The sequence below is a fragment of the Podarcis muralis genome, chromosome 15, assembly GCF_964188315.1.
Source record: "Podarcis muralis chromosome 15, rPodMur119.hap1.1, whole genome shotgun sequence".
Lineage (NCBI taxonomy): Eukaryota > Metazoa > Chordata > Lepidosauria > Squamata > Lacertidae > Podarcis > Podarcis muralis.
Genome location: NC_135669.1, coordinates 24,956,582 through 24,975,699, shown reverse-complemented (window position 1 = coordinate 24,975,699; position 19,118 = coordinate 24,956,582). Strand labels below are relative to the sequence as shown.

The window sequence follows — 19,118 nt, the reverse complement described above, 5'->3', positions numbered from 1 at the left end:
TAGAGCAAAATAAAATGGGATAGGGCAGCTTGAAAGCTTTCCGTTTGGTTCCATCCTCTTTGATATAAGGATATACAGACCCAAAATATGCTTTAAACCAGGGAATAGACTGACATTTATCTACTGTTTAAAAATCCATACGCGCTAAGCACTGTGCATAAAATATTCATTTAAAAATTTGACAAAACCAAATGTTAAAAGGAAGCTAACATTAAAATATAAGCAAACTCATATGTAAATACATACATAATAAAATTCAAACACATATTAAACTTGTTTTGTTTAAGCAAGTCTGCCCAGACACACAAGTCTTTAGTGGGTGTTGAAAACAATACAGTGAAGGCATCTACTTAATAGCAATGGACAAGGGGGTCCAGAGAATAGCAGCTGCCGCAGTGAAGGATCTCTTCTTTGAAAGAACTTGTAGGGTCTATTCTGTTTTTACACTAGACCTCCAAGGTCCACCCATCAACATTTGGTGTAAAATAGTGGCTGGGGGGTGATAGTGATGGCCATGCACAGAATCAATAAACAAAGTATCACCAAAGTCTCAATTACAGTGGTACCTCGGGTTGCAGACGCTTCAGGTTATGGACTCTGCTAACCCAGAAATAGTACCTAAATAGTACCTCAGGTTAAGAACTTTGCTTCAGGATGAGAACAGAAATCGCTTGGCAGCGGCCCCATTAGCTAAAGTAGTACCTCATATTAAGAACAGTTTCAGCTTAAGAACGGACCTCCAGAACAAATTAAGTTCTTAACCCAAGGTACCACTGCACTCATCTTTCATTAGTGGAGAATTAGTATTGCTCGGGTGCTGCATTCTGAAGTTGTTGTGATAGGCTTTTTTTTGTAATTCTCATACACAGCCACATCCAAGAGCAAAGCCAGCAACTTCTCTCACCAGTAATAGGTCTGTGATACACTGCAGGGCTTGCTTCCTCACAGAGACGGCAGCATCACGACATCGATCCTGGAGCGTGCCCAAGTCTTCCAAGGTGCAGGAAATCACATGGTGCTTCAAGATGCTCATCAACACCTAGGGATCGGACAAATACACATCTGTCAGAGATGGGGGAACCTCAGGCCTGGAGGCCAGATGTGGCCCTCCAGATCTCTCTATCCAGCCACTAGGTCTCTTCCCAGGCCACACCTCGCACCAGCCTTGCTTTGCAACCTCATTGAGCATCTTTGCCTGGTTGGAATGTATCTCTGAACTGTGAGAATGCTTCTTACTTGCCTGGAGGATAGAGAGGGGTATGTGAATTTGAGTAGAAACTAGCTCACTGTACAAAAGAGAATCCTAGCATTTGTTACCCCGCCTATTTCCACCTTTGGCCCCACCCACTGCTGCCAAAAGTTTGTCAGGAAGGGAAAAGCCCCGGCCCCAGTCCTTGCCTTAAGTGACAGACACACACTGAGGGATGTCAGGATCATCCCAGAGCTTTGATCTGGAAATTTGGGACAGGCTGTCTTGCCAAATTTGAGACCCAGATTCCAAAGCCATTATGCTAGCAGTCTTTGGTCCCCGGATGGTGGCCACCCTCGGGGGAGTCTGGAACAAGCCAATTATCCCAGCTACGGAAACCTACAATATTCAGCACAACTGACGTCTGTGCAGTTCCGCATTCAAATGTGTGCCAATTCATTACCTTCCCACACAGATTCATTATGCCACTATAAATATTCTAAACATGAGGGTTTAAATGTTAAAAAGTGATTTATTCAAGCTTACATATTTCATTACACAGTAATAAATCTCTCAGCAGGAGATCAAGTATTTGGCCAAGTTAAGGTCACATTTCTCAAGTCATTCATCATTCGCTGTCGCTGTCAGGGACGGGAATCTTCTCTCAGCCATTATCAATACCAATCTAAGATAATTTGATTTATTTAGAAGTATAGCCCTCCCTCTCGCAGTGACTTTGGTGCGGGTTATGTATGCTTCCAATTCCGAATTAAGGGAGGATGAAGATGGTGGCCGAATGGAGAGAAGTGGTAGAGCATCTGATCTCATGGAGAAGGTCCCAAGTTCAGTCCCCAGAATTGACAGATTTTGGGTTTCTTTTGTTTTTTAAGGATCAGATGACAGGTGATGGGAATGGCATCTGCCCCAAACTCTGGAGAGCTGTTGCCGGTGAGAGGAAACATTTCTGGTCTGGTATAAAATAGCTCACTATGCCTCTAGCTTAAAAAAGATAATGCACACAGATGCAGTGGGAGGTAAAATCCCTGGTACCTCCAGTTAAGAGCGATCAGAGCGCATAGCTAAAAAAGACCCTGGAGAACCTTCTACCTGTCAGGGTTGGATGCACTGTGCTAAGTGGGCCAACTCCTGAAACCACCAGAAATACCTTGATCTCAGTTATGGAGACAAGTGAGACCTGCAATATTACATTAGTGCTGAGCGTCCCTGCTTGGTGTTCCAGTTAGCTATGCCTTCATCCACGATACTCCATTCCCCACCCCTGAGTGTTTCCCACCTCTAACAATCTGCATTCTGTGGCTGCTAAAGATGGATGCTGTGCCCTCCCTGGGCTGTGTGGGTTGTTGTTGTTTTAAGGGAGGGACATTACCTCTCTGAAGGGGGAAGTGTAATTTAAAACTTTTTAAAATTTATGATTTCTGCAAAAACCACAAACACCCCAGTACCTCTCCACTTGTTTCTTAGCGGCCTCATTTTGGTTACAATCCTTTTGGCATTCGCTGACTGAGCTTGCTATTAGAGGGAGCCATTATATTGAGAACGTTGCTTCTGGGTACTGTGGAATTTTCCATGTGTTCCTTTATGATTCATTGCAAAACTGGCTACTTTTAAAGAATACAGCAATGTCTGTTGGTACTGGGAGCACAAAAAGAAGACAGGAACATACCTGGAGGGCGGATTTCCTAACGCTTGGATTGTCATCCGCAGCTCTTAGCCTCAGCATGACCATGATCTCTTTTCCTGTTGCAATGGGGTGGGAGAGAAGAGAATGAAGCTCTTAACTTTTTGATGTATTTTAAATTGCGTACACAGTATGCTTTTTAAATTGTAAGTGAATAATAAACACAGCAAACAGTAACAAATATGGTGGTGGAGGGGAAGAGGTTTTGGAAATATCGTATGCTCAGCAGAACATTGCATGGATTTAGCATTCTTATAGAGCGCTTCCAGTACTCAAGAGGACTTCACATACATTGTCTCAGTAATCCCACAACAGTTGCAAAGGTGCTATCCAATGAGAATTGGAAGGGGGTCGAATTGACACCACACAGAAACATTACTCCTGTTTCTCAGTGTGGGCGCCCACCTGTTTATAGGCTGGGTTGGAAAATGAGCAAAAGGCTTGCTCATGACAGTGCCACCCTACAGGGCAAGATGTGTAAGAAAAATGGTTAAAATACTCCCCCCCCAAAAAAAACAACCCCAACAACAACCAATTTGAGGGCTCTGTGTGCAACTGTTTCCTGGATCAAGTAGCGGGGCTTTCCCCAGAAGCAGCTTCACAAAGGTAGAAAATATGGGTCAAAGGCATTTACACCAGTTGCTGGGACCCACAAGTGGGTGGAATGCTGTTGCACTCAGGGAGTAACAGTGGGAAAGGGCTATTGCCTTCCGTCCGTGTGAATTGGGCTCCTAGAGGATTTCATTGCAGAGTCTTTGGAAAAACAAGATGGTAGATTAAGATGGGCCTTTATTCTGACCCAGCAGGGCGTCTCTTGTGTTCTTTGCCATACTGCTATGCACATCAGACTAGCACATAAACCATTCTATGCAGGTGGGCCTGTCTCCTCTCTCTCAGCTATCTTCCTTGAGTCTTCTCTTCTGAAAGCCTCCTTCAGTTGCCCTTTACAAGCTTCTTCTTTGGGGGGGGGGGCCTTCAAAGTTTCCCACCACCACCACGATTTCCTATTGACCGAGAACTGAGTTCTATCTTCAGGATGCTCCACTGCGCCATAAAAGTAGGCCAGTATCATCACTGCCATAGTAAAAAGAGGAGCATGGAGCGAATAGGGTCAGGACAGAGATGCTGACCTGCCCGAGGCCATTTAATAAATCTGTGGCTAAGGGGAGAGACCTGAACCTTCCCAGTTCATACAGGCATGCGCTAGCTAGCTATCCTCACACACATACTGTCAAGCCATCTTTTCAACTCAGAAGTGCCCAAGGCAATATGCATAAAGAGAGATAAAAGAGGCACTATGCACATCCAGCTCTCTCTCCTCTCAAAGATAACCAAACATTACAACAACTCGCATACCACACACACATAAAGTCGAAAATCAAGCAGTCAGGATTCTCTCTCATCTCTTCCTTGCTCAGCTGCTAATCAGCACAATCCTAGGCCTACACAGAATTATGTACCACTGAGTTCAATGGGGCTCACTCCAAAATAAGAGGGGAGGGGCAGGATTTGCAGCATAAGTGTCCCATCATCCAACCAGCGTGGGCGAATGATTTTAATAAAGGGTCTACAATTCCCACCTTTTTCATAGGACTACAATTCCCAAGGCTCTTCATTCACACATACAATTGCCATGTGGGCCGCACACAATTCCTACATAGATCTGCCCCACATGTAACCATGATATAATGTGTGAGATCTTCTTCTGTAAATAAAGCCGACAATATTCTGTACAGGTAACTATTTTCTTAATTAAAAAACAACAACCCTGAATATATTGAAGATGATCAAGTAGGAAAAAGTGAGTGAATTTTAAAAAGGAAAACCCAAGAATGGGTCCAGCATACCATCACACTCAGTAGTGTTGCGCTCTTCGGTCACCTCTAAAGTTTTGAATGTTGGGAAAGTCTTCAGACAATGGCTGGACGAAGCTTTAATAATAATAACAACAATAATAATGGTTACTGAACAGAAACTACACCTAAGTGTATCAGGATCCATTTACCCATAACCAAAGAGTTGCCCAGAGATCAGACTACCAAGAAAGATTTGTGATGTCACTCTGACACTGTGATGTCATAATGACCCAGCAATTCAAGGAAGGCAGCTTGGAAGGAGAAAATAATAAAGATGTGGATTATCATTCATTGTCTTGTCTGCTACTTTTTTCCCAAATAACTCCATGGTACATTCATCCTGTATCAGAGGCAATAAACCTCTGGATTCCAGTTACTGGGCAGAGTGGGAGCAGGTGCTGTCATGCTCATGCCCTGCTCATAGGGTCCCCCATGGGCATCTGATTAGCAACTGGGAGATCAGGATACTGGACTAGCCGGGCCTCAGGTCTGATCCAGCAGGACTCTTATGTCTTAGACAGCTGGTGGGCAAGTGATTAGGGACAAAAAGAAGGGTCTTACTAAACATCTCACCCACCTGTCTGGGATGTCAACTCCAAAGGTGACCAATTGGTGAGACTGTAGCCTTAGGATTATAGCCTTAGCCAAGGCACATTCCCATAATTAAGAGTTAGGTTTCTTTGTTTGTTTAATCTGTGTCCTGCCTTTCTACCCAATGGGCTGCTAGCAGCATTAAAAGTAAAATCCAAAATCAACAAAGACAACGTGAGAACAGAGTGGGTACAACAAGACATCAATAAATTCAACACAGTTGAACACTGGCTATAAACAACCAGTTGATCAAGCGAGCTGCTTGTTGGTATTAAGGGGAACGGAGAAGGTTCCCTGAGCAAAGAGTTTCTGACAGACCTCTCTTTGATTCCTGCTGAATGGATTTCTGGCATTGATAGAAACAGAGAGAACTCTTCTGAAGATCTGGGCAGGCTTGTATGAGACATGGCAGTCTTTCAGCTATCCTCCTTTCTCTCCACCAGGAGTCATTCCTAACAGGTTCAAGCATTTATTCCAAGTTCCTCTGGTACATTACAAGAACAGGCATGGCAATTTTGAAAGGGCTACCAGTATCTGGTGGCTTGGCTCACCTTCTGTGTTGGTTACGAATGTCTTTGCAGGCATGTTTGAATCCTGTACTGTAGAACTAGCAGCTGTGGGGGCAAGTAAAAGGAAGAAGATTAAATGCAATTTGGCAGCCAAAGAAGGCTTTTTATATACACACACACACTGTCTGAAGATAGCTCACACGAAGTAGAGGAGGGGTTGACAACTAGCAGCCTCTGAGCTAGATCATGCCCAGCTCTGGACCTTAGCTCTACAATCAACTGAAGCGAGTCAACACAAGAAAGGAAACCCAGTGTGCCAGTTCTCTCTTGCTGCATTGAAGAATCTTAGTTGGCAGTTCCTTCTTCCAATGAACTCAGAGCTGTGCACACGGGGTTATCACACTTCTCAATCCTCTCAACAACCCTGTGAGGTAGAATAGGTTCAGAGATACTGACTGCTCCCAGGTCATCAGTGCACTTCAGGACAAAGCAGGGATTTGAATCTTGGACCCTGTTAGTCTAACGTCCCACATTCTGTCCGAAACATCATGAAGCCTGTTGATGATCAGCGCTCACTTCCCCCACTATACTTACTGCCCTGCATCAGCTCCTGGATGTTCTCTCTGTTTAGTGTGGATTTTGCTTCGAAACACTGAGCAAAGCTTGAAAGTGCTTTGCTGCGGACAGTTGGGGCTTTGTCCACGCACCGCCCGAGGACCATGGTCTGCATTAGGAATTTGTGTTTCAGAAATGCCTGCTGCTCCTCAGACAAGGTGATGTCCTGCTCCCGCTCTGGAAGGTCCAACAGGGCCAAGGCCACATCAAGAGCAAATACTCTGTAGGAGGCCTGTTGGAAGAAGAACCCCAAGATGCCATGTAGCTTAGAAAGCAGGGCACCACTAGTCACAGGCTAGATGGGTGTTCAGTTTATCGCTCGCAGCATGTCAGGGATGTTGCTGGCTCCCTAAAGGGCCAGTGTTCAAACCACCACTGCCCTCACCTTGTCATTGAGTGAAAATTTATACAGCCAAGCTATGAAGTCTGCATGCTCTGCACAAGGGAATTTGTATAGCAGTTGCGTCACAGCCAATGCTGCGTATGTTCGGTATTCAGACTTATCAGGAACCTGGAACAAATGGAATAAAGGAAATTGTCAAGGCTAAGTGAAGTCAGGTGATCCATCACAATTGCTGCAACTTCTGGAGCAGGGTAGAGAGATTGGCAACAGATAGCCCTTGGATGAGACCCAGTGCAAGTGAGATTCCTGGCTTGACAACCAATTAAACCAAGGGACTGGCCTTAGGCTGCCAGATAGAGAGGCCGGGGGAATCCTAAGGAATGCAATGTGATGTATTGAATGACAGCATAGAGTTGTGTTGCATCATAAAGGCCTGCTGAAACAAATTATGAAATTCAGTTACTGTAAATGTCTTTAATAGATTACTTCAAGATGCGATTCCTGGCTTGTTTGGTTTTAAAACCGTTTAGCTCCAGCGTTACAAAAAACCACATGGTCCTCTATATGTTGCTAAAAACAGCACCAACAAGATGGTCGTTCTAAAGTTGGGGAGAGGAAACAGGCAAACCTTGGATTGAATCCAGTCCAAATAAAGTTCTCAGGAGGCCAGTCCATGAAAGCAGCTTGGTCACCAGCTGCTGCCACTACACAGCTGTCTTTAAGAAAACGATACCTCCTTTTTTCAGAAGTGAGGCATGCTATGCTGCTGGACAGGAGAGTAAAGATTATAACCCACCTTGACACAAATATGCTGCAGTAAGATTCGCAGCACAGGGTAGGCAACTTCTTTCAGTTCCTCGATCAGAGAGCTGCACAAAAATGGAAGAGTCAGACACGACATGGCAAGAAGCTCTGGGCGCCTGGCCAAGATACACCACTGATCCATCTAGCTCAATACCGTCTACTGTGATGGGCTACCCAGATCTTCCCATCCCATGGAGATCATGGGACATGAACTTCTGACCTTGAGCTTTGGCGCTTTATCTGCCTTAAGAGAAGGAAACCCCATGAAATTATGTGCCCCTGTTTGTACATTTATGGTATTTCTATCCTGCCCTTCCTCCAAAAGTAAGGGCAGCAAATACAAGGTTCTCTCACTATGAAGTTGGTAGGGCAAAAGATATTGAGCGTCATGGAGGAGCAGATACCTATACTTGGATCTGCCCCCTCATAGCAGGCTTGTAAAAGGCCTCTTGTCTGGTCACCTGTGGCAAGTAGGAATTTCTTCCGGGCAAGAGATCAGTTCAGTGAGCATCCATGTGATTGTAGCAGGTTCCATGTAACATTATTTTACATATTTATATTCTACTTAAAAATACACCCCCCAATATACAAGGCACCCAGTAGTCTCCCACCCAGATTGCCAACTAGTTCCATATACCTGCTTAGCTTTAGTAATGAAGCAACATGCTGTTCCCAGATCATAGTATGTGAAACAACAGCAACTCTTATTTTTACATTTCCGGTCCTCACAGCTCTGGAGAGTTAATAAGTGCATAAAGGCTGCATATGGATAAATTTGTTCACTTCTTAAGGCTATCTCAAGCATTCAGACCACGAACCTGAACTACAGAATGATAAAGCCACCCACAAAGAGTTGAGGATGGTTTAATGCTGTCCTGCTTAGATGCAAAAGCACAAACACCAAGCGACAGAGCTTCACCTGATGAATCCGATGGCTAGGTTCCTAGTGCCAACAGCCTGAGATGGAATAGTGGCTGATGAGCCACTGGAGGCACCTCTCTCTGGCTGCATGAGGATGACAGCGAGCAGACGGTGGAACACAAGGCGAAGAACCTAGAAAAGGAACAGAAGACAGGTGAGTGAGTGGGTGGGAGCCAGGAAGAGTTATCCATGTCATCAGTTTCCCCGCACCTAACACCACTACTCCCCTTTTACAGCATGTGCATCTTTATGTGAAGAAACTAGAGCCAGTCTCTCTCTCACACACTACCTTACTCCTCTGGTGAGGGAACTTCAGTAGGCTTTTAGCATAGGTCCAGTTAATATTGGATTGCTAAAATAATTATTCCCCAACACCCTGTTATGCACACAGGAGTGGAAAAATGGAAAGTCTACCTTTGATCGAAGTGTTGCTGCTGATTGAAATAGAGGGCAGACTACATACTCTATTAGCATGCCCTCTATGGCAAATTGAAGCTTCTACACCACACCTCCTACTCTTCTTACCTGGCCAGATGAATGAGAAGTGTGCATCACATTTATTTACGTGAGCTCCCTTTTAATGCACTGTGCCTTAGTTGAGCAAGCAGCACTCTCAAGTAAATAATAATAATAATAATAATAAACTATGGAAAGAATGTGTTGTGCAGATGTCCTCCATTAAAGAAAAACACAAGGGGCAAAGCCTTTTGAGGAAGCAAGTGTATAGAGCCCGCAGAAAATTTGTCTTAGCTCAGTACAAAATGGTGTGAAAATGCCTCTGCAAAACTTGCTCTGCCCTACTTTGTGGTAAAACGGCACACGTCAGTTTTATACAACAGTGTTAAAGCTCCCTCTAGCAGCCAAACCAAAGAGGGCACACATTCTGCTGCAGGTCCCATTGGTTTGTCTTTATAAATGAGGAAAAAAATAATGTCTCTCTCCAGAAGTGAAGCAAGGCTCACTGACTCAGATCAGTTGGTTTCAAAAAAGAAAAATGGCCATATGTGGACCCCTGGTTGCCACAGCACTGTATAGAGTAAGCACTGAGCCTCTGAAGGGGAGGGAAGCATCCAGAACAGGACAGTGGGGGATTGGGAGAACCAAACCTCTATGAATCTCTGCTGGATTTTGCATAGTCCTGTCTACCAGTGTTTTACAAGTCCCTTTAAAAAGGCCCCTAAATATCTGATGAACAAGGTGGTTTGCCATTCTAGCTTGATGAAGACTTCCGAAAAACCTATAAGCTTGCACATCATTTTGAAACATTTTGGTTAGCCTAATAAAGACAAAGTTCTAATGTGGGCTTTGACTAATGGGAGCCTTTGCACATGCTAAGAATTACAGACAGAGAGGAGACACATCAACATGCATGTAAGTCATTTTTACCTTATCTTCTACACCGTGAAGTGGAGAGCACAACAGCCGTAAGCCAAAGCAGGCAAGTTCTGGGACATACTTGGCTTGGCTGATAGTCCTGTACAAAAACACACACACCAAAAAACAAACATTTAAAGCTCACTGCTGGATCCATTTTATGTGCAGGCTAAAAAGTCCTAAACCAAACACTTGTAATTACAATTCCCCAATTCTTGATTACAAATAGGAAATAACATGTGGCTTAACTGTGGCTGGGGTGCGGGAGAGTTTAATATTTAAAAGATCCCCTCACATTCTTTAAAGTACAGTGGTACCTCGGGTTAAGTACTTAATTTGTTCTGGAGGTCTGTTCTTAACCTGAAACTGTTCTTAACGTGAAGCACCACTTTAGCTAATGGGGCCTCCCACTGCCGCTGCACGATTTCTGTTCTCATCCTGAAGCAAAGTTCTTAACCCGAGGTAATATTTCTGGGTTAGCAGAGTCTGTAACCTGAAGCGTATGTAACCTGAAGCGTATGTAACCCGAGGTACCACTGTATGATATTAAGACTTAATAGAAATAACTCACATCCTCTCTGAAGGCTCAAATCCATGCACGCAGGGCTCGAAACTCATCAGCATAACAAATATCTACAAGAGAAGTCAAAGCTAAGAGTTAAATCAAGTGGTAGGGAGAATAGTCTTGACTAAGCTGCCTTCCAACCCAAGGGTAAGCCTATTCAATCCACTGGAGCCAATAGGAGGCTGGAATTCATATAAAAAATGGGCAATGGTTGACTGTTGCAGGGCAAGGGAATACAGACCGAACAGGCACAGGCATAAAACATGGAACATGAGGCCCACAAAGAATATCCTGGCCTTCCAATCCTTTTGCATGCTCCATGTGTCCCATAATTTAAAAGTGCACCAGCTGCAGGATCCAGAGCATAGTGAGCAAATAACCACAAATCATTCTAACAGAGGATCATGGAAGGCCAGGCGATTGCTCAGAGCCCCATGTATCACTTACATTGTAACTATAAATATTTGAGATGACACCCTGAAAAACTGGCCAGAAGATGCCTCTGGGAAGCTCCCAAAGCATGGTATGAAAGCCAGTATCCTCCTCTTGATTTCTGTCCCTGGCACCTGCTTTTTAGAGGGATAGAGGCTCTGAACACAGAGGTTTCATATAGACATTATTGCCAGGAGGGATGTAGTTGGAAATCCAGTGTGGTGTACAGTAGTGGTTAGAGTGCTGGACTATAACCTGGGAAACCACAGTTCAAATCCCCACTAGATATGAAGCTCACTGGGTCACCTTGGGCAAGCCAGATGCTCAGGTTAAACTACCTCACAGGGTTCTTTTAATGATAAGATGGAGAGGGGAGAACAATGTACACCACCTTGAGACTTGGTAGCCATTTGTTGAGCCTCTGAAACCGGGGGCCTTCTTGGGGAAAAAGATGGTGTAAGAATGTATTAAACAAGTGGATTTATCCTCTGCAAATCTGATTAATCTTTTTGAAAAGCCAGCCAAGCCAGCAACTAACACCTTGCAGCAGATGGATCTGTATCTGGCTAACCAAACTTGGTGCTCGCCATATGTTCTGGGAGCTGTAGTCCAAAACATCTGTGGGGCACTAGGGTAGAGAAGGCAGATGCTACACAACGTTGTTTTGATCCCAACAGTTCCAGTCACCTGAACACAAGTCTGCACACACTGTGACCTCTCTTTCAGGGAAAACTTAGAGAGAAGCCTCAGGAGGTTCTTCAAGAGAAGGAAGAGGGCCTCCCGGATCTGAAGCAGCTCCTGTGCAGAAAAGTAAATCTCTTCTTCCTGCTCGTTGTCGTCTTCTTCAAAGTTCTCATCTATCTAGAATGGCAAGAAATAGGACAAGGATTTGAAAGAGCAAAGGTGCTCCACTGGCAGCCTGCAAGTCCACTCCTAATAAATCTGAACTGGCCCACATCAAATTTGAACACACACCAAAAGGACTGACCACTAAGCAGAGCAAAAAAAACAGACGCCCGAGAGGTGAAGGAGACAAATGTACCTGTAAGCCACCCAAAGAACTGTAGCACGTTTGGGAGCAAATCATCTAGGGAACCGTAAGATTCCTTCCATAGAAGACATGCTTAGCTGAAAAGGCTTGCACATTTAGACAACTGGCATTAATACATTTTATACCAGTTGGCCATGCCTGCTCTAGCAAGCTACCAAATTTTAAAGCAACATAAAGAGTCTGCTCACCATTCAACCCAGAAGGAAACTGGCTTCCAAAAGTTGTAGAAAATGAGGGATCGCACATTCGAGCATTACTTTTCTCTGAGTTTTTGTATGCATTTGTGTTTGCTATAATGGTGAAGCCTTAACTGATGTGTGGTGACCATTTTATTACAGTTGCTGACAGTCAACAAGGGTGCCTGTTTGTGTAGAAAGACACACTTAACACTTTCAGACTTGTCTCTGAAGCTTGGAGTAACGTTCAACAATACAGAATGGCTACCTCTGGCTAGATGAATCACTTCTCTTTGGAGGTGGGAAGTTTTTTTAATAGAATTAAATGGGTAATTTCCTTCTTACCATTGTGTTTTCGTCTCTCAGTGGCTTTCCCCTCTTCTTCCGATCACCCTTACAGCTTTTAAGATGGTCTTTTTTCCTTTTCCTGGACATGTCTGAGTCATGGGGCCAGCATTTAGACAGAGTCTGGAAGCATTTTTCAAACATCACTGGATGGAACACCCGGTTAACTATGCTACCTGTCCAAAAAGGAAAGGTGGACAAAAGCCTGTACTTTAAGGAAACAGCATTTCTATACCGGCACATCAACCAACATAAGCAGCATAGAACTAAGCAAGGCAAAAGGGAGAAGGAGCATTTTGCAGCTCTAACACAGCATGTTGGCTAACTTATCAGAAGCAGAAAATCCAAATATGACTCTGCCCTATGAATGAAAGTATACTAATCCCCACCGCCCCACTAAATATTAGATAGACACCATCTCTGCTGTCTTTTCAGTAGTCACTGAATACATTCCTCTTTCAAGAAGCCTTTTACGTAGAGATTTTTCCAGGTCTGTATCTGCATTGGAATTGCTTCTAGGTGTTTTATCGCTTGTGTGCTTGCTACCCTAGGCTCCCTTGGAAGGAAGGGTGGGATATAAAGTTAATAAATGATAATAATGAAAACAAAATGGATGACTTGCTGTCTTTTAGCAGGATCCCCAAAGCTCTGAGTTAAGACAGACCCCCTCACACTGCCTAACAGTGGGGCAGGCCCAGATTAAAACCCTCAATGGGAAGCATCCATTTCAAATCTTCATTTGGCCACAAACTTACTGGACTTTTGTTATAAGCAACCTTTGCACCTTCATCCCCAGCTTCACTGGCCAGCCTCCTCCCCCTTTTTCTGAGCTCAATTGTTTTTGGTCCATTAAGGGTGGAAAATCTGATTGCCTGGAATTAATTCTCTGTCACCATGGGCAGCCAGGAGATTGCTTATTTACTGGCCTGATTTAGCATAGCCTCATTGATACCCATCAAGCTTATATCCAGTTACAAACATGCAGGGCGACTGTGCAAAGGACTGGCAAAAGTGTTATCCAAGCATCTCTCCTGCTTACCTGGAATTTCAACCAATAAGAAGTATAATCCAGCAGCATGAAGAGCATACAACCGCTGATGTAAATTGGCCTTTTTACTCTGGGCCTCTTGCACAAAGTGATACAAAACGGCGACAAAGGCATTGTGGCAGATATTGTTCTCCACAAACAGGGTCCAGGCACTCTGAAACAAAAGGGAAAAAATCTGACAAGAAGAAACACAACACCTGCCATATCATGACATCAAATATCCACATGGGAGCCCACTGCATGTTCTGAGTTTCAAGGGAGAAAGTGTTACTGGTTCAACTTTCCCAGCTGCACGATTGGTTCAGAGCAGGGGTTGCCATGCTTTTGACCTTCAAGGAAGGTTTTCCACATCTCCTGGCCTACTGAGGAATTCCTGCATGCCACAGAAGATTCTGGGACATGACAGTGCATGCTGAGCTCACCGCCTAGGCCCATCAGGCCTCATCATCGTGACATGACGCTTGAGAGCATGTCCTAGAACAGTGTTTCCCAACCTTGGGCCTCCAGCTGTTTTTGGACTACAACTCCCATCATCCCTAGCTAGCAAGACCAGTGGTCAGGGATGATGGGAATTGTAGTTCAAAAACAGCTGGAGGCCCAAGGTTGGGAAACACTGTTCTAGAAAACTCCCAATACTTGTCTGCGTCTGCACATTCCCAGAGAGCAACCATAGTGGCAGTGGTTTGCAGGCTCCGTCTCAGATAATCCCAGTCATTGGTCTTCTCATCAAGGAAACCCATTAACCTTCCTAAGATTTCCAAAGTTCCCCAGAAATTGGTTAAAAAACACTGGCTTGAAATAATCACCACCTATACCAGGCGAGGAGCCCGTGGCCCTCCAAATGTTGATGGACTACAACTCCCATCATCATCCCTCACCATTGACAATCTAGTTAGGGCTGATGGGAGTTGTAGTCCTGCAAAATCTCTCTCCCACACCTGATGGAATCGCTATAATCCTTGGGGATCACATAGGGCATGTTACAGATGACGATCACATGGAAGGGTGGGATTCTATGAAATTAGGAATGCTTGAAAGTTGCAATTCTATATAATTAGGAGTGCTGGTTTAACTCTGCTGGTTCCAAAGGGCTTAGGTGAATAAGGATCAGGCTGTACACGGTCAAGCAACAGGCTTCATGGAGGCAGGAACTGTTATCTATCCTGCCAGAGCTCTAACTGCCAATCTTTTGCAAACCTATCCCCATCCTGGTGCCCACCAAACACTTTGGACTACAATTCCCATCATTCCTGACAATCGGGCCATGCTGACTGGGGCAGTTGGGAGTTGCAATCCAAAACATCTGAAGGGCGCCAAATAGGGAAATGCTGGATTAAAACCTCCACCAGTGAATTAGAACAAAACAAGCCAATCTTTGCTAACATCACAAACATGCTTCTTACTTCTGTGGTTTCCTGGTCATCTGCAGCAAAGGGGTAGAGAGCCGTGTAGAGTTGGGAAAAGGCATCCAAACCATTGTCCGTTATCACAGCCTCTAGTTCAGAATCCAAAGGCTCAGTCTCTGTGAAATCTAGCTCCCAGGTTGTGTCAACCCAGGCTGGGGAGGAAAAAGGTTTATTAGAATGTATAAAGATGTTTTCAGACCAGAAAGCTTTCCCTCAATTACAAAATGCAGTGACCATCTTACAACATAATAAAATGGAATCACATTACTTCACTAGAATCCAAGGAAGCTTTGGGGGAAGACCTGACAGCTTGAACAGTGTAAAACTAAGTAAGGCAGATAGCCCAAAACAGCATGCAAACTCTAACACAGCTGAACATAGGCATAAAATATGACAACCTCCTGAAGATTTAGATTTTTTTTTAAGACACTATTAATTTTAAAATGGAGACAAAAGACAAACAACATCAAACATACTGGTACAAAAAGAAAGAGAAAAAAGAAAGATTAGTATGGGCAAAAGGGTGGAGAATGAAATAGAAAATAATACCCTATATTAATTCACGCGATGCATTTTTTATAGTCACAATGCAAGGCATCAAGAAAGAAGTTTTTAAAATAATTTCCCTTCTGAGGAGGAAAACCCCCCCAAACAACTGACTTGCTGGGAGGTTCAGGAATAAAACATCAGGCATTACTATGTCATTATCTTTTTATTTGAGGTGGTGAACAGGGGATTGAAGCATAAATTAGAACCTTTTATTAAAACTAATTATGGCACATCAGCTTCTGCAGTTCCAGGGCAAACATCGAAACATGTTTCATTAAAAAAATTACCAGTGCTGGGGCACAATAATCCTCACGCTTTTTAAGATTTCAATTCATTCAACATCCTTATTACAAGGATAGGAGCCAATGGCCAGGTTCGGTTCAGTTTCCCTTCAGTATTTTAGGGCCTCTTGAAGCCACCTACATTTAAAAGAGTGCGTAACTTGGCACCCTATGTGATGCTTCCACCCCAAATGTTAAAATACTGTAGTTTGTAATTTCAGGATGTAGCTCAACTTGCATTTCATTCAGTGGTGGCTTCAACAAAGCAAGGATTGCTCCTTTGAGAGCTATTTGCCATATCAGCATCACCTAATTGCACTCATTATTGTTTCACAGTGAGAACTGTGAGCCTACAGAGGATCCAAAAGTCCCTGACAAGATCAGGGGATTTTGATTTACAGAAACAGAAATGAGGTCCTTATGCTTGTTGGGTGGTTGTCAAGACATTTGCAGAGAAACACAATGACTCATCAACACTCCACTGCAATTGAAACAGGTCAAATCACACCAAAAATTCCTTAATCGGAGCAGAGGTAGAGTTCTGCAGTTCACATACCTCTTGCTGTTAACAGAGCACAGACAATTCCAAGCTTATGTTATGGAATAGATTGTCTAGGGAGCGTTAAAATTTTCCCCCTTTGAGATTTAATGAAAGCTACACTGTAGAAGCAAACGATTATTGTCTAGATTAGAACAAGATACTTGCTTTCTTGCTTTATTTGGAATTCCCATTTTATACTTAGAGAACTGTCATTGTCCAGGAGAGGTTGTAGATCTCTGATGATGCGTTGTACTGTTTTAGCTTGGGAGCTGTATGTGATGACTAGAGGTGTTCTGTTATTTTCTTTTTTGGGTCTGTCTTGCAGCAAGTTCTCTCTGGGTATCAGTTCTCTTTCTCAAGCTCTGGGAGGAAGACCTTTCATTGCCTACAGACAGCCAACCAATCTTAAACAACTCCTAACCCACAATAATACTACAACCAGACTTAACACGGACACTGGCACCAGAGCCTGCAATAAACCCAGATGCCAACTTTGCTGCCACATACACCCGGACAACACCATTACTGGCCCCAACAACATCACACATACCATCTCGGGACTATTTAATTGCTCATCGTCTAACATTGTGTATGCCATCAAATGCCAACAGTGTCCTTCAGCTCTCTATATTGGACAAACAGGCCAAACCTTACGCCAAAGAATAAACGGACACAAATCTGACATCAAGAATCACAAGACAGAGAAACCAGTAGGAGAACACTTCAATCTCCCAGGACATTCTATACAAGATCTCAAAGTAGCTGTTTTACTACAAAGGAATTTCAGAAATAGACTGGAAAGAGAAGCTGCTGAATTGCAACTCATTACCAAACTTAAAACCATGGAGAGACCTGGTCTGAACAAAGACATTGGATTCTTATCTCATTATACATGACAAAGCCATTTTTCACCTTCTCACCCCTTGCTTTTTCCTGTAAGACCTATTGCAGTCGTTAAGAGTCGTCAACAGGCTCATCACAGCTATCTGCCAATCACCCATTCCCACCACCCTTCTGAGTAATACCCCTCCCCACCTTCTCACTATATAGAAGGATCTGGCAACTTCTGTTTCAGTGTATCTGAAGAAGTGTGCATGCACATGAAAGCTCATACCAAGAACTAACTTAGTTGGTCTTTAAGGTGCTACTGGAAGGAATTTTTTTTTTGTCAATAATTGTATGTAGGTTTGAATTATTATCATCATCACCACCATCATGATTTATTACCCACCCTTCATCCTAAGGTCTCAGGGCAACACACACAAAACTCCCTGAGTATATGAATACTTTTTTCTGTGCACCCCCCCCCCACACCAATGATGTGATTTTGTTGGGGGTAGGTTGTATGCACAAGGCCCCTTCCAATTCCTGGATTCAGCACAGATTCAATTCCTGAAACAGCAAGGCTAGCTTTAAGTATGGGCCATTAAGGTAACAAAGGAAGAGGCTCAGGTAGGTAGCAGTGTTGGCCCAAGGCAGTTGATAGATATAGTCCAGTAGCACCTTAGAGACCAACTAAGTTTGTTCTTGGTATAAGCTTTCATGTACATGCTCACTTCTTCAGATACACTGAAACAGAAGTCATCAGACCCTTATACAGTATATAGTGGGAAGGCGGGTGGGGCTTTTCTCAGGATGGGTGATTGACTCAATGGGTATGGTAAACCTGTTGGCTAATTGCAGTTTAGTAGCGCTGCAGAGAGTTTGCTGGGGAGACCATGCAATACAAGGAACTAAAAAATAACTTTAACAAGGTTTTAATAAGAAAACAAAAACTCCTTTTACACTAAAGATAACAACAACAAACATGACCCAACCACCAACCCATCCCCCAGGGTAATGGGAGAGCTAGGTGCTGCCCCTTATATACTACACTCAATTGCTGACACAGCTTGATTAAGACAACTCAGCAGCACCTGCTATGTTTCACAGCTGTAAGACTGGGTCTCGTTATCTGCCCTGGCCCTTAAAGACATACACAACTTGTGAAACAATAATGAACCTTCACATTTTAAAGTGACCATTCAACAAAACCGTGCCAGACACCAAATGGGTGGGTGGCCCTCCATCAACTCACAGGTAGCTAGAAAAACAAAAGCCAGAGTTGAAAGTTGAGTTATGTGCACTAGAAGCTGGCAGGCTGGGCGGCTAGGAGACAGCTATGCCTGATTTCTACTGGAATCCAAGGTTGTGACAGAGAGTTTGACAGCAGATTCTCCCCCTCTGCCACAGTGCACATATGTGTGTGTCTGTGCATATAAAAAGGACCCAGAAGTCCTGCCTCTCACCCTTTGTATGTATATATTTATTATTTAAAAGAAACCATTAAAAAAGAGAGTCCAAGCAGCTTACAAAAATACATGAAACCAGAGAGTAAAAACCACATAAAACAAGTTAACAATAGGTATAGATTAACCATTGTAGAAATATGTGCTCTTAATTGGCTGCATAGGCGCGGCAGAGCAGAAAGGTTTTCTGCCGGCGTGAAAAAGTTAAACAGTGTTGGAGGGCGAGGTTTGATGGGTCCATTATATATGTTTGCTGTATATAGAAAGGACCCAGCGGTCCTGCCTCTCTCTCACAACCAATGAAGGGTTCGAGGTCGCTATCCCAACCCCGCCCGATATCCCAACGCCGCCGCACTCACCCTGGCTAACATCACGGAGGCCCCACCGCTCCAAAGCGCAGAGCAGCCTCTCCGCCGCCATCGCTTCCGCCGCTTCCGTCGAAGCGACTCCAGCGTAAACCCCCGCCGCTGCCTTCGAACCGTCCAATCACCGCCTGCCCTCCCCGTTAGCCAATCACCGCCGCCCCGAGGAGCGA

At 44.0% G+C, this 19,118-nt stretch overlaps 1 protein-coding gene across 1 annotated transcript in view; it reads right to left on the bottom strand.

Annotated features, from left to right (window-relative positions):
- NCAPD3 (non-SMC condensin II complex subunit D3) overlaps positions 1 to 19,093 on the bottom strand; it is a 42,430-nt gene extending 23,337 nt beyond the window's left edge. Inside the window, exons 1-15 of the mRNA XM_077919625.1 lie at positions 18,943 to 19,093; positions 14,922 to 15,076; positions 13,510 to 13,672; positions 12,471 to 12,646; positions 11,586 to 11,759; positions 10,473 to 10,534; positions 9,914 to 10,001; positions 8,526 to 8,659; positions 7,599 to 7,671; positions 6,845 to 6,970; positions 6,439 to 6,691; positions 5,887 to 5,949; positions 4,736 to 4,819; positions 2,874 to 2,947; positions 905 to 1,039 (exon numbers count right to left, since the gene is read on the bottom strand). Coding sequence (XP_077775751.1) covers positions 905 to 1,039; positions 2,874 to 2,947; positions 4,736 to 4,819; positions 5,887 to 5,949; positions 6,439 to 6,691; positions 6,845 to 6,970; positions 7,599 to 7,671; positions 8,526 to 8,659; positions 9,914 to 10,001; positions 10,473 to 10,534; positions 11,586 to 11,759; positions 12,471 to 12,646; positions 13,510 to 13,672; positions 14,922 to 15,076; positions 18,943 to 19,003 — 1,821 coding nt within the window. The 5' untranslated portion in view covers positions 19,004 to 19,093. The remainder of the gene's footprint in view (positions 1 to 904; positions 1,040 to 2,873; positions 2,948 to 4,735; positions 4,820 to 5,886; positions 5,950 to 6,438; positions 6,692 to 6,844; positions 6,971 to 7,598; positions 7,672 to 8,525; positions 8,660 to 9,913; positions 10,002 to 10,472; positions 10,535 to 11,585; positions 11,760 to 12,470; positions 12,647 to 13,509; positions 13,673 to 14,921; positions 15,077 to 18,942) is intronic.
- Positions 19,094 to 19,118: the final 25 nt, after the last annotated feature.